The 14,771-nt window shown below is 32.9% G+C and overlaps 1 protein-coding gene across 3 annotated transcripts in view; it reads right to left on the bottom strand.

Moving 5' to 3' along the window:
* Positions 1 to 4,967: 4,967 nt before the first annotated feature.
* Positions 4,968 to 14,771, bottom strand: part of yki (Transcriptional coactivator yki) — a 115,035-nt gene continuing 105,231 nt past the window's right edge. For 2 of the 3 annotated variants that reach the window (XM_089648353.1, XM_089648366.1), the window contains 3 exons: positions 12,452 to 12,621; positions 11,290 to 11,580; positions 4,968 to 8,587 (listed from right to left, as the gene is read on the bottom strand). In XM_089648353.1, coding sequence (XP_089504479.1) covers positions 8,492 to 8,587; positions 11,290 to 11,580; positions 12,452 to 12,621 — 557 coding nt within the window. In that variant the 3' untranslated portion in view covers positions 4,968 to 8,491. Of the gene's footprint in view, positions 8,588 to 11,265; positions 11,581 to 12,451; positions 12,622 to 14,771 lie in introns of all 3 variants that reach the window. The other variant, XM_089648359.1, reaches the window with a different exon arrangement.

Here is a 14,771-nt window from a genome sequence, read left to right as displayed (position 1 = left end):
TCAGACAACCACTAGTGAATATATGAACGAATGAACATTGGTGAACAAATAAATGAGTGTAAGGAGGATATATGACGCGGAAGTTAATGTTAGAAGAAGTCGTGGACGCCCGAGGAAGACATGGCACGATGAAGTGCAATATAAGCAATCAATCTAGTATATATTTTTCCCTTTGAAACCATATATACCGTTTGTTTGTTTCATTTAATTATCATCTTTTCATATAACTATACCTTCACCAATGTTGTTAGTAAACACAAACAAAGTGTAGTTGTATTTTCATTCAAGGTTTACTTGCAGCAGTTGACATTTGTCACATGATAACGGGTCATTTATACATCTCGTTCTTGAGTTCTACAGCTCAGCTGTGGAACAATTTTCCGGCCTCTGTGTTTCCTCCCTCCTATAACATGGGTCTCTTCAAGACCCAGGATCACTCCTTCCTTTACATAAGAAGACCCTACACACAGCATCCCCAAAGATGATATGTATAAATCCTGTTAATGTAAAAAAAAAGGAAATAATGAAAATGAACACCAAATGGAGAAGCACTGGTTTATCAGCAACAGAGATATTGTGACTGTATGTACAATAGGAAATACACGCGAAATACCCAGAACGCAATAACACTTGCTGATAACATAATTATATATTATGTATATCTATGAAGCCAATTAATCCTTGAGCTCACAAACAATAATTAAGTACTATTTGATAGAGCCACATTTCCAACTGCCATAAAGATTTTAAAATATTAAATGTAAAATTTGTCAATATGTTTTCATCAAACTCAGTTAAATTTATTTCAATAATAATACTATTGTTAATTTTGAATGAATATTTTACTACTATAAAATACACAATAACTTGTGGTAAAATCATGTATGATATACCAAAATTTATTTTGAATTTGTTTAAAATTATTTTTAAATTTAGAAAATATTTTGAAATCCTAAATTTTTTTATGTTGCTTGGATGAGCACTAAGCAAGGAGTGTGCGTCTCCTTTTGTATTTATGATTTGATGTTTGAAAGTGGATGAAGCAAAGATGGTCTGAAAAATTACCTATATATTATTACAAAATAAAAATAAATTTAGCTCAATATTAATTTAAATTTAATTAAAGTAGGCACTCAGTATGAGGCGAGAATTTTTTTTAAATTTTGTATCTTGATTTGTATTTTATGTACTGATTGCATATATGTAATGATTGATGCGAAATGTCACTGAAAAACAGCAATTTGTTAATCGGTACAGATCGCACTTATAGAGATTTTCATATCAACGGGAAGCGAATCACCTGTTACAGACATGTTTGTCATCCGATGAATGGTTTTCAGGGTGGCGATACCCAAATCAAATAATTATAATAAGCACGCAAAATGTAAAAAATAACACTATGTAAATTTTATGATAAATAAATAAATTATATCAACTCCCTTTGTATTTTTGCAAAAAAAGAAAGCATTAACTGAAAAATAGTTATAATGTAATATCACCGAGTATGTACCTACATATACAAGTAATCTTTTTAATTGTATTTTTGTAGAAATGAAATCGATCAAGTGTCCACCTTTTAAATTCATGAACGCGTATACTCTTTTCATAATAAATCATTTTTAACAATGATAAATGCAGGGAAAAAAATTCTACAAATCGTAACTTGAGAAATGTTTCTTGTACCGTAATCGCCGTACACGATTTCCTAAAAAAAAATAATAAGTTTAATTCATTTGATAATAATTTATTTATTTATTAACGGACATCGTCCAAATTACAAAATAATAACACAAATACAGTAAAATGAAAAATACAGGAGTAGACAAAGGTACATGAAAGCAAAGAGGCCGGCATAGTCCAGTGGTAACGCATTGGACTGCCATTCCGAAGGTCGCGGGTTCGAACCCGGCGTGCGCAAATAAATTTTATTTGATTAATTTGTGTTATTTCACAATTAATTAATTAAAATAATATATAGTATATTTGCGGCACGTTCCAGAGTGGAAGATACTACCAGTATCGCCCTGGTGTAAGACCACCATTCAGAATTGAAACGTTGCTCCAAATGGCTTTAGCCGTGTTTAGTGACTAGATCTGAATAGCCAGGTACTTCCCCACCTTCCTCTTTCCCTTCCCCACTTACCTTCAGCCTCACAACATCCCCCAATTGGGGATGCCATAGTCTCACTGGCTCCAGACGGGAGCAGTTGGGACTCTTGTGAGATATTCACTATAAAAAAAATAAATAAGGCAGATATAATATAAGAAAATAAAGTGACAAGTCAAAGCAAGTCACGACTACGTCGTGGGTCAGGACCACAGGACACTTATAATATTCCGTCACTTGTTTAGCGACTGGCAAAAATCATTCAGACTTATCCCAAAAAAGTTAAGGTTTTGACTTGAGTTGACCAGTCTACACATTCTGGACAATGGTGAATTATATCCATAATTTGTCGAATGATGATTGAGGAAGAGCAGTTCATTATTTCTGAGTCTGTGCGGGGGGATATTGAAGGGAATGAGTTGCAGTAGAGTAGGTGAATCAATAATATCATTTATAATTTTGAAGAAGCAAATGAGGTCATTTCTTTCCCGACGGACATCCAAAGGAGAGAGGTTTAGAGTTAGTTCAATTTCATCATATAAGTATTTGCCTTTTTCTAATCCTAGCCTCCTAGCAATCCCTCTTAAGAAACGATGTTGAACAGATTCAATGCGTCGAATGTGGACAGCATAAAGAGGAGACCAGATAACACAAGCATATTCAAGATGGGGGCGAACCAAGGAGCAGTAAAGAGTTCTAAGGGTATTTACGTTTGAGGGATTTATTAACGATTGCAGTTATGTGATCCCGAAAAGAAAGCTTGCTATCAAGAGAGACACCAAGGTCTTTAATAGATGTAACAGTTGTTAAGCAAATATTATTAAGTTTGTATTCGAAGACAATCGGTATTTTTGATCTATAGAAGGACATAATTTTGCATTTATCGACATTTAGTTTCAAACAATTAATTTTACACCAGTTATTGAAAGAGTCGATATCCGATTGGAAAAGAAGGCAGTCATTGTGATTTTTTATTATTTTTAGAATCTTATTGTCGTCCGCAAAAAGCCAAAAGCATGTATGAGAGAAAATACTAATAATGTCGTTTATAAACAAGTTAAAAAGAAGCGACGCTAGATGTGCTCCTTGAGGTACGCCAGACGTTACTTCAATAATAGTAGGCATAAAGTTGTTTAATTTAGCTCTTTGTTGTCTATTGCTTAAATAAGAATTAAAGAAGGATAGCAAGGGGTTTCTAATACCGATAGCATATAGTTTGGCAAGAAGGATTGAGTGGTTTAATTTGTCGAAAGCTTTAGAGAAGTCGGTATATAGAACATCTATTTGTGAGTTATCTTCTAGGCCATTGACGATGGAATTGGTGGAGGATAGTAAGTTAGTAGTAGTAGATTTAGCAGATCTAAATCCATGCTGTTCCTCGATCAGTACGTTTTTAAAGATAGATATATATAAAAAAAGTAATTAATATTTTAGGAGCAGTCGTTCTTTCGCCACCCTGAAACCAACAACTGAATTTTGAAACAATGTGGAGAATCTACGCTAGTTAGATGTTTTCGAACCTACCGCTAGAAATTCGAAATACGACGAAACTCTATGGGCAAAATAGCAATTTTACAATTATTGCAAATAAATTTATCAAATTTTTAAATCCCACCGCTAGTTGGATCTATGAAATATAATTAGCGAAAGCTCGTTGTTCAGAAGTGAAACAGCGCAACTGCCGGGCAGGGCTGGTTCACGAAAATGCACCCTGAATTCGTCTAAAATGCGGGGAACGTGTTTGATTTTGGTGAGACAAAATACACAACATTTTTACAGAACTAAATTGGGAAAGTCGAGATTGTCACAGTCTCCTGTGACCCAAAATGAGTCTTGCGGTCGTTTAAACTTAATGGGAGAGCTGTCGTTTTTCGTCTAGAGACCGTGTGCTTAAAAAATAGTGATGAATATAATTAATATACATATATACTTACGTGCGCAAATAAATAAGTCATCTTAATATTTTAAAGAATAACTTGCAAAAAGTGTTTTTTCGATGAAAGAGCAGAATATGAATTATTTTTAAGTACATCCTTAAGGCGAAGCACTAAGAAGTATTGCAAAATTGTGTGTTTTTGGTTTGAAAATTTGATCGCATTAAGTTCTTTAGAAAATGATCACAAAACATTTAAATATTTGTGCCTAAACTTTACAAAATAAAATAAAACATACTTTTTTCTTGCATAAATCAAAACAGGCAGCTGGTGTGGCGGTAATTTCAACATTATCACCGTCTACATAAGAAGTGTTATTGTTAGCGGCCCGATTCCGAATGTTACATGACGTGATGCTTTGCCTTAAGATGTATTGTTGTCTAAAATAATTCAATCAAACGAGGAGTTTATGAATAATTTTAAGCTTATTCCGCATTCTCAATCTTCATAACAAGTGGTACAAGCGATAAACTGGTGAATCTACATGACGTGATTTGAATTTTCATTTTCAAGAAAATCGATTCCTTAATTGGAAGTTTTAGGTTAAATTTGAGGAAAATTGGTTACTATAGTAACTCGTAGTTGCTATCTGCTATTTATTGTCTTTCAAATGCATCGAAGCACACACCCAGCTTCAATAGTGTCTGAACACTGAAGTTGCCAAGAAAAAATGAAAAATAAGGAAAAAAAAATGGAAACGCTAAAAAATAATAATTTTGGATTCTCTGTGTGATGCAGATTTGTCAGTTTGCCGCTTGAACCACTAGTTTCAGGACACCAGATAGTATAATAGACGGACGCAGCATCTTTTTGAGAGCCTGACATATATTTATTTAAATAAGATTATTTTCACATCATGTACATAGTGGCTTATGGGTCAATATAATAATGTGTATTCTGGTGAGGGTGTAATAAAAAGTCAAAAGAAAGTATCAGTATTTATTAGGTCCGGAAATCTTGAGTGGGTATATTTACAAAGAAGTAACAATGCTGTTACAAAAATACTGAAATAATTCACAAAAATCCTTTTCCTTTCCAAACGTGCTGATTGGAAAAGTAACAATTTTTATATTCATAATATTTATGAATATTACATACATAATTAATTAATATCCTTACAATTATTATTACTAAATAAGAAATCTTTAAATGTAGTTTGCATCTATCGTGCTGTATTTCATTCGCAAACGTTGCGGATTGATTATACTTTATTCTTCCTCTCACACTTCTGTAGACTTGCAAAATGGAGAAAATACACGTCAACTCTAACTAAGTCTACTGCGTCACAATCTCCTTCAGTCTGTAAACTGTTAAAACTACAATGCTAATAATAAGTAATAGCCCATAAAAGCTAAATTTACACATAAAATGTATCTCATTGGACATGAATCGTAATTAAATAATCCAAAATATGTGTATTCATCTTTTTTTTTTCCAGAGGAAAAAAATCTATGGAGTGATTTGTAAGTATGATTTATTTTCTTTTAACGTTTCTTCAACGGGGTGAGCTATTTTTAATACAGGACAGAAAAAAATGAATATAGATAGGTATGTATATTAAAAATGAATCAACAGTGAGTGAAAAATACAAATTGTTGTTTTTAAATATTATAATACTATGGGCTAATCTCAAATTTAAATAGAATTACCGAAAATAAATTCCCTTTGACTAATGACATTTGAACAACAAATAATAGTATCAGGGGATGTAAAAAGAAAAGCGATTATATGTATAAAATAGTGTAAAATTAATACCAAGACTGGAACAATAAAATACTGACAATAAATTCATTCATGATGAAAAGTTTAGGCAACACTTAGCAAGCTCAATTTTGTAGATCTTTAATTATTATTATTTTCTCACTATTTACAATAAAATTTAGTTTTGCACCATTTGAGCATCTTCTTACAATAATTTCAAATAAGTTATTTAATATGTATAAAATTTGACACTCAAAATATAAAAAATTTACTCATAGTGGGAACGGAACGCTGAGTTTGTTTCAAATGCAATAAGAAAAATGTAAATACATACATGATAAAATTAGAAATGCATAAATAACCACGCAACTCAATGAATCCACGATCTTTCACTTCCATGTGCTATGTATTGTTATTTAATGCACACAGTATGTATTCTTCTCAACAAATGATGCATTTGGAAAGAACCTCAATACATTCTTGTTTCTTTGGCTGGCTTCGATATTTCAAGTTTTTACAGTACCTATATGACATGAAAAAATATGTTTAATCAATTTATAAATGTATAATTGCAGAATGAGTTTACCAAATCATGTTATATTAATAATTTCAGATGTCCAATGTTGAGATTAAATAGTAAAAATACAAAATATACAATGAACTTAATAACAGCATATCAGCCTTAATGTCACCTCAACGTAAAAGTGAGGAGTTGTTAAAGCTATGCGTCTGGGGAGAGCTACATGCATGTATACATGTGTGCGACAGAGCACACACTCTTCTCAGAGTGTGGTGTGCACATACATTATGTATAAGCAAGGCGATATGTGTTGAAGGCGATGGGATAGGGCGATGGCCGAGTCGTATTAAGGTTCGGGATTCTCACAGTCTCTTACCCTAATAAATATTAATCGTTTTCAAATATCACCAATGGAAACCTTTGGCAAGACACGAATCGTCGTGGTAAATTGCAGTCTCAAGTTTTCTATCGTAACATTTGATGTATAGTTGCCCCTCTTTCTAAATTAAAGTGCAATTAGACCAGTCATTAGCGTTTGCCAAAAATCACCTTTACTCCACAAGAGTTTCATCATAATCAAGAATTTGATCATTTCAAAATCACACCTAATTATTTAATCAACATTTCATTTGTAAATATGTAAATTTTTAACAACAATATTCCAACAACTTGGGAACTTTGTAAAAACGTAATCTCTATATAAAGGCATTTAGTTTCAAATGGACGGCATTTGTATTAAATAGTTATTGCTTTCTTATAATTTTCAAATTCAACCCTGCCAATATCTTACATTATTCTGAAAACATAAATGATTATACTGCAATGGTGTAGGTATACTCATACATATTTATAATACACATGATATTTTATTTATCATCAAAATAATAATAATGAACGGTGATATGTAATTTAGAAAAAATCCAAAACACAGTTGCAACCATTTACCTCACTTTCAAACAAATCATTCAAATTAATGACAAATAAATTTATTGAAATCAAAGTCAAAGTTGGCTTACACTCATAATTCTAACGATAGATGCTACATAGATACATTGGCAATTCATTTCCATTACGATTGTGGTTTTATAAAGATACATTTTAAGATTAATTGATTTCAAATAAAACAAAGATATGTATTCATATTAAGTTCACTGTTTCAAACAAATATTTATGAAAATAATTCTGCTTACAAACATTACCATCAACAGTCACTTCTGACAAACAACGGTTTTCTTCAAATAGCATATTAATAAAAGTTTATATATATATATATAACGTTGCTTGTTAAAATCACAATATTGTGTAGGTAATATTCATAAGTAAGTATGTATATACATACTTTGAAATTCATTAGATTATGAGTTTTAGATGTAAACAAAATAATGAAAATATTTTAATCCTCTTCCATGGCTCTGCATTGATAAGTGTATATTTAAATGGATAAGGCTAATTTCCCAAAATCGTATCATAAAATCACACAAATTCATTGAAAAACAATAGTTAAAATTATATTTTTTAGTTCAACTTGTAAATGTTAAGATAGAAATAAAGACGATAATAAAACAACAATTATTGCCCATTTTATTAGAAAAGATTGAATAACAAATAGATAAATACCCAAAATCAATAATACATTAAATTTAATTGAACATTTTCATTGAAATATTCACACCTAAATCTTCATGCTAACAGATAGATAAATGAGTAAAAAAATTAATAATATAAAAAAACGCATTTATTGCTTATTACATTTAAAATAAAGAAAAATACTTTTATTACATCAGTGCATTAACCTATGATTCAAATAATATTCAATGGATTAAAATTACTAGACAATCATTCTACTAAAAATTGCAAAAATATTCAGGCACAAACAAAAGGCACCTGTGTTTCGGTCATCATATTTTTATCAATAAAATAAAAATACGCACCTCATAAAATAGATGCCATGTCGTATATTTCATATAAAAACACAAAGAACATACTGTCGCTACAATATGTTTGTTTCTTTCAGTTTCAGCACCACATTTCAATCAAATCACTTCATATTGTCTCTGGAAAATATAGTTTGTTCTTAAAAATAGTCTAATCTCATTTAGAATGCCCCCGATATAGTCTCTCATGTTAGTGTTCCGCGCACACAAGTGTTGTGAGAGAAGAGAGGCATTTCTTCATGTTATTGCACACTGAGTATTTCACTAGTTCACATTAAACTGTTAAAGGCACTTGCTACAGCCAAGTTAATACATTATCCTGCTTGTTGGTTGCGGGATTTATAAGTGATTCTACGTCATCCAAAATGTCACTTGAAAACTCCTCGCCAAGCTGAAATCAAATCAAATCAATTATTAGACAGGTCATGCGGCAGAAACATACAAAGGTAAAGTAATTGTCATTCGGTGTGCAAAAACTCAACTAGTAGTTTTTTGTGCAAGGGATTACTTTAATCCTATTTAAATTTCGTCCAGTTTTCATTAATTTATACTTGTACATATTATATATATGACTTATTTTGTGGAAATTACACACTGAACAACAACTAACTAGAGTGGCAATGTCAATGTAATTTCTTGTCGTGTTGTATATTTGGGTTGGTGTACACTAATAGGAGTTGAAATAGACAAAAACTTTAGAAACAAATGCAGAAATTATTTTAGGGATAGCAATAGCCATGAGAAAATGACTTTAACCACTCAACGACCTTGAACGAGATCATCTTGTGCGCTGAATATGTGATAACATAAACGTTGTGGCATACTAGGTGATCCATCGGCGGCTATCATTGTTCGCAAATGTATCACGTGTGATCCATGAAGTTTCACTAAAACACAAGCACTGTGTTAAAACGTGCCGCATGATGAGATAGATTGCGTTGAAAAGGCCATCATTGAATAAGTATCTCTAAGGTTGTATAAAAACCCTAGCATTAAGTAGTTAACGAAAGAGTGATGCAGATGATCTTGGTAAACATACAAACATCAGAAGGCTAGTAATGTTAATATAAATCAACTATTATGATATGTATTACAACCCTTTCACGCGCTTGTGCATGCAAGAAAGAACCCAGCAAAGTAATAAACAAAGACTTATTAATTCAAGCCATGGATCGAAACATATTTAAGTATGTATTAATTATTAGACTATGCAAAGGAATTTTGAATGTGACCGTGAATCTGATGAAAATTCCACTATTGCTCACAAAATGAGTAATTACTCTGGAAAATGCACTTTCAACTTTTTGTACGATGCAATCTGTACATGATGTGCAAGCTTTAAGTCTGTGATATTACAAATTATTATAAGCAATAATTAATCACTTGAAATATCCATACAAATTGAAAATATAAGACAAGTTTTTTTATGCATAGCACAAAGGATAACAAATTATTATAAGCAATAATTAGTTGCTTGAAATATCCATACAAAATGAAAATATCTCCTGAGTAAAAATAAATGCCGCCGACGGGAATTGAACCGCGCCTAACAAGCCGACTAATTATTGTTTATAATAATTTGCTATCCTTTGTGCTATGCACAAAAACCTTGTCTTGGAAACGTTAGTCTATCATTAAAAACATAATAATATTTGACAAATGTAGATATATTATGTTTGACGCCATCTAGTGGGAAATTTAGCACTAACGAAGCCTTTCCTACAAAATAAAGTTGGTTGTTTACAGGTGAAAAAAATATAATAAGCAGTAATTGTTGATTGAAGTACTACTACATATTGAATTATTTGGCGTGTTGGAAATAAGCTGACGTAGCTCAGTGGTCTCGGAGCACCTGACCGGACATCAGAAGGCGCGGGTTCAATTCCCGTTGGCGGCATTTATTTTTACTCGGGAGATATTTTCAATTTGTATGGATATTTCAAGCAACCGATAATTGCTTATAATAATTTGTTATCCTTTGTGGTATGCATAAAAAACCTTGTCTTATAACCATTAGTTTATCATTAAAAAAATGATCTGTGATATCAGGTGCAATTATGGTAGATTAAATTATTTATTAATTACGATTGAACGTTAGATGACAAATATTTATAAAAATTACAAATAATTATTGTTTAACTTCATTCCCAATGCAGAAACATAATCAATATACTTACAGCAATAAGTTTGGTTAGCAAAAACACTTATTCATAAATAATACATTCAAGTTTAAGTTAGTGAAGTTGAATTCAATGACAAAAGCGTGAGGAATATAGGAGTTGATGATTAATTTGCTGTTAGAGGATTTGCAAAAGAATTTGTGGTTTTAAGCTAAAGCAGAAATGTGTGATGTGATTTCCCACTATCTATCCTGTGCGGTGATTTTACCAATACATAGACCGAGGCATTTTCCAAATACCATTTGATGTATGTGGGAGATACTATGAAACGATGAATCATCCACTTCACAAACCTAATTAGTTCATCCAAACCATCACCGGCCAGAAATGTCAGGAATGGTGCATCAACAACAATGGTATCACCGCATGTGTATTGAAAGCGAAAAAGCGTCACCAGTTTTTGCTGTTCTCTTGTGAAGCCAAATATGCTTTGCACCAGTTATTCAGAGTGGGGGTTGGCTAGAGATATCTTGAGGGAAGGGAAGGGAAGATATTGATTTGATTGACTAATTGCAACAACACCTTTGCTATAAAGGATTTTCCAACGAAGCGTATTACAGCTGATTGAATTTCATGTAGGTACTTTGACAATGCTCGTTTATGTTAAAAAAAGCATTCAAATTTTTATTGATTAATTTTTGGATAAAAAAATGGGCAGAGTTTTTCAAGAGGTGTGGAAGAGATTTCTGGGGCACTGAATAAAAATATATTTGAAAAGAAATGGTGAGCCAAATAAGTTTGGTTGTTTCAACACGAATGGATGGATGGACTTTGTGATGGATTTGGATTGAATATTGGAAAAATAGCCGCTCTACCCCATCTGTTATAATGATTAATGCAAAAAGCTAAACCACTAATCTACAATCTTGTAAATTCAATTTAAACTTACTTTTTATACTCAAAGAAATCTTACTTGTAAGGAGGGCACCAGGTCATCCGTGGAGTCTATATTATCACTGAGAGATATGTCGTTGGCGTCCATGGTGGTATTACCACTCTCGCTAGCGCAGTCCATGTTGTCGTCTATGTTGGCGAGGAAGTCCTCGGGCGTGTGGGGCATGGAGTAGGAGTGTGCCAAACCCATGCCCAGGCCGCTGTCTCCTGACTCCTGGCGGGAGTGCTCCGAGAGTCCCGATAGGAAGGGGTCCAGGGCCACATCGGCCGCACCGGACACCACCGGCACCTGGCGCGCCATCAGCTCTTGCTGTAATTATAATTAAAAATATGAATAATTGATAACAAATATATGAAAAAAATATTCAGGTTCCTATTAAAAAATGAGGATCATAGTAAAAAATTGTATTTTAAAGCGCAATTTTCATGAAAAATCACCTCAAGGGCGGCATTCACTGTAATCCGAACCTCAGTAATCGAAACCACCAGGTGATGGAGGCAGGGGGTTGGGTGGGTGGAAAACATAAACTAACATAATTATTGAAAAAAAAAAGTTTGTTTAAAGCGTTTAGTTCGTCTTAATGTCATGTATATTGACTCCACTGACACTGACTACAGCAAAACAAAAATGATACATTTCGATATCTGACCACTAGAAATCACCCATTGCAACAGAATAAAACAATTTGAATTTAACTGTTTCATTTTAAGAATTGGTAGTGCAAGTGTGAAGAATTCAGACATGTACCTAAGGGTTATAGTATTTTTGTACAAGAAAATTATTTTTATTTTTTATTCTATCAGTTGAAATGTGCATTTATTTTGTTTAAAATTTATTTGGGTTTTAATCTTGACAAGTAAAGTTAGATTTTGTGATTTTTCTAGGTAATGGTAGCTTTTCCATTTTCAAGAAAGCTTTATTGCGTTCATTTGAAGAAAATAAGATTTGAAGTAAATTTCTGATCATCTCTCTAAGGCATGGATCCTGAAGCAAATATTTTATAAATCACAAATCCTACAATAATTATAATATCCTGTGATTTTTCTCTGATCTACTCTAGTTTATATTAAAACAGATTAAATGGTGATTTAGTTTCCCAATTTGAAACGTTGAACTTTTAACAGACTTGTGAAGAAGATGTCAACAGATTGCGAGGAATAATAAAGTGTTATGATTATACCTGTAATCTGATCTCCTGCTGCCTCTGCTTGAGGCGCTCACGTTCCATTTGCAGCGACTGGAGTCGCAGCTTCTGGCACGCCTGCAGCGCTGACGCGGCCCCCGAGGCCCAGCCGCCTACTCCTGCCGGCAGCACTACTCCCGCTGCTGGGGTGCGCTGCAGGTGCTGGGCTGAAAAGTCAACAACAATGAGGTTAGGAATGTAGACAATTTGAGAAATGTGGTAATATAGATGGAATAATTAAACAATATAGTTTCCTCATGCCAACATAAATACGGTGATAATAAGTGACACTTTCAAAATTGGAACAAAGTTTAAGGACAGTTTCTTGACAGAATTTGAACCACATCAAAATTCAAAGTTAAAATTCATTTCCTGTGAAAGTTCTAGTCAAGTGCTGGTATTATTTAATCATGGCCGGTTGTTGTTTCACAGTACGTGAATAGGAAAAGTTCTGTTAATATTTCATTATGGGCCAGTTGTTTCATAGTACATCGATAATAATAGAAAGAGAATTTTAACTGTGAAATTTGATAAATGTTCAAAATCTGTAAAAACAATCCATCCTTAGAAAATTGTTTAAAGAATATTATTCAATTTGTAAAAAGAATCTTTACAAATCCAGGCCAGAGATTAAGTACCCACCTATAACATATTTTTCTCATTTTTTATTCTATATTTGAAAACCACTAGTTAACACAAAAAATGGTTGCTTTGCTAATCGTACTGTTCAGGGGGGTATAATTCCGATCGAAAATATTAAATATCGAAATATTGTGACGTCATTACACTCTTTCGGAGCGCTTCTCCGCCATCACATGGGAAGCTTATGGCGCAGACTACGCCAATCAAGTAACAAAATCATCACTGCCATGGTTGCCTGGATGGAGTCCCCTCTGATGGCCCTCTGTAGACGGGATATGTGCAAATATCCCCCATAAATGGCTGTTCACACTCATTTTAGTGTTTATATTTTATCTTTTTTCACTTAAATTCCGCTTTTTTGTGCCTGTCGGAATCACCTATGTTATTACCTACCTTATTATTATTTTTATTACTTATTATTTATATTATTTCAAATATGGAATGTATTGCATTGCACTACCCCTGCATACATTCTGGAATTAATTCTTATTATTATATGATTGCCTAACTATATCCACCAATCAAAAACTCAAAGTCTATGGAATAAACATTTTTCATTGGTGTATAGTAGGCTCCGAATGAGAATTTTACTGTCTATGTATTGGCATATCTATGGTTTTTTAGGACCAATTTGTTTAAAAAAAGCCTGAAGATTTCGATCTAGTGAGTGGTTTATTTATGGTACTGTTGATAGCTCTGATGTAACCACTCCCTCTTCATAATAAAACTTGTAACAAATTGAGAGGTGAGGGCCATAAATTTGCAACAACTTAATAAGGCTGCAATTAAAAAACTTGAATAGCTCCGTTCAACCCCTCCTCGAACGGATAAACCAGAAACGGTATTACATACTATTTTTAAGGCCTTTATCACATGGTAGGGTCTAAAGGTTATCGCAATAGCTCAGGGGTTAGAGCAGATGTTCGTAAAGCAGAAATACCAGAATTTCGTACTGAATGTCTGCCATTAGCATTCTTTTTATCATAGAAAGGGGATTTAAAATGAATATGGAGGCAGACCATAGAATAAAGCCCCGTATTCATGGTAAACATTAGTTTAGCAACAAAGTTGAATCAACGTGTTGCGGGGTTGCTGTCAACATGTTGCTGGCAACACTGCGTGTTGCGGACTTGATAACGGCATGTTGACAAGCTCTCGCCCGACGAGCTTAAACATCAGTTTAACAACAAATGTTGACGTGTGTGAACGTGTTTGCAACAGTTTATAAACATCTGCAGTAGTGTGGAGCAATGATAAAATAATGCAATCAATAGAATTGTTTCAATCTAAACCATTATTATGGGATTCTTCTATAAAAGAATACAAAGATAGAAACAAAAAGAACGATGCATTTGAAGAAATTTCTCATCAAATTTTCTCTTTGCAGAAGATAGTTTCGAATCCACCATCTTTTTCTTTTTTCTAATTGAAATCCTATTCATCAGATATAGAGAACACAACAACACTACTTACTCGGGCAACATTTTAAGGCAGACTGGTGTGTGGACAACCTGTATTTATTTCAACAAAGTTTCCAGCAACATTCTCTCCGCTCATCAACAATGTTGATCAAATGTTGCTAAACTAATGTTTACCATGAATACGAGGCTTAATGAATAAAATATTGATTTCTAATAAAAATTGAACCTTTGATAAGAACTCAAAATAAAAATAA

This window comes from Hesperophylax consimilis, chromosome 3 (genome assembly GCF_061612785.1).
Source record: "Hesperophylax consimilis isolate HC1 chromosome 3, BYU_Hcon_1.0, whole genome shotgun sequence".
NCBI classification, from domain to species: domain Eukaryota; kingdom Metazoa; phylum Arthropoda; class Insecta; order Trichoptera; family Limnephilidae; genus Hesperophylax; species Hesperophylax consimilis.
The sequence above is the reverse complement of the archived record's forward strand: the minus strand, read 5'-3'. Positions and strand labels throughout refer to the sequence as shown.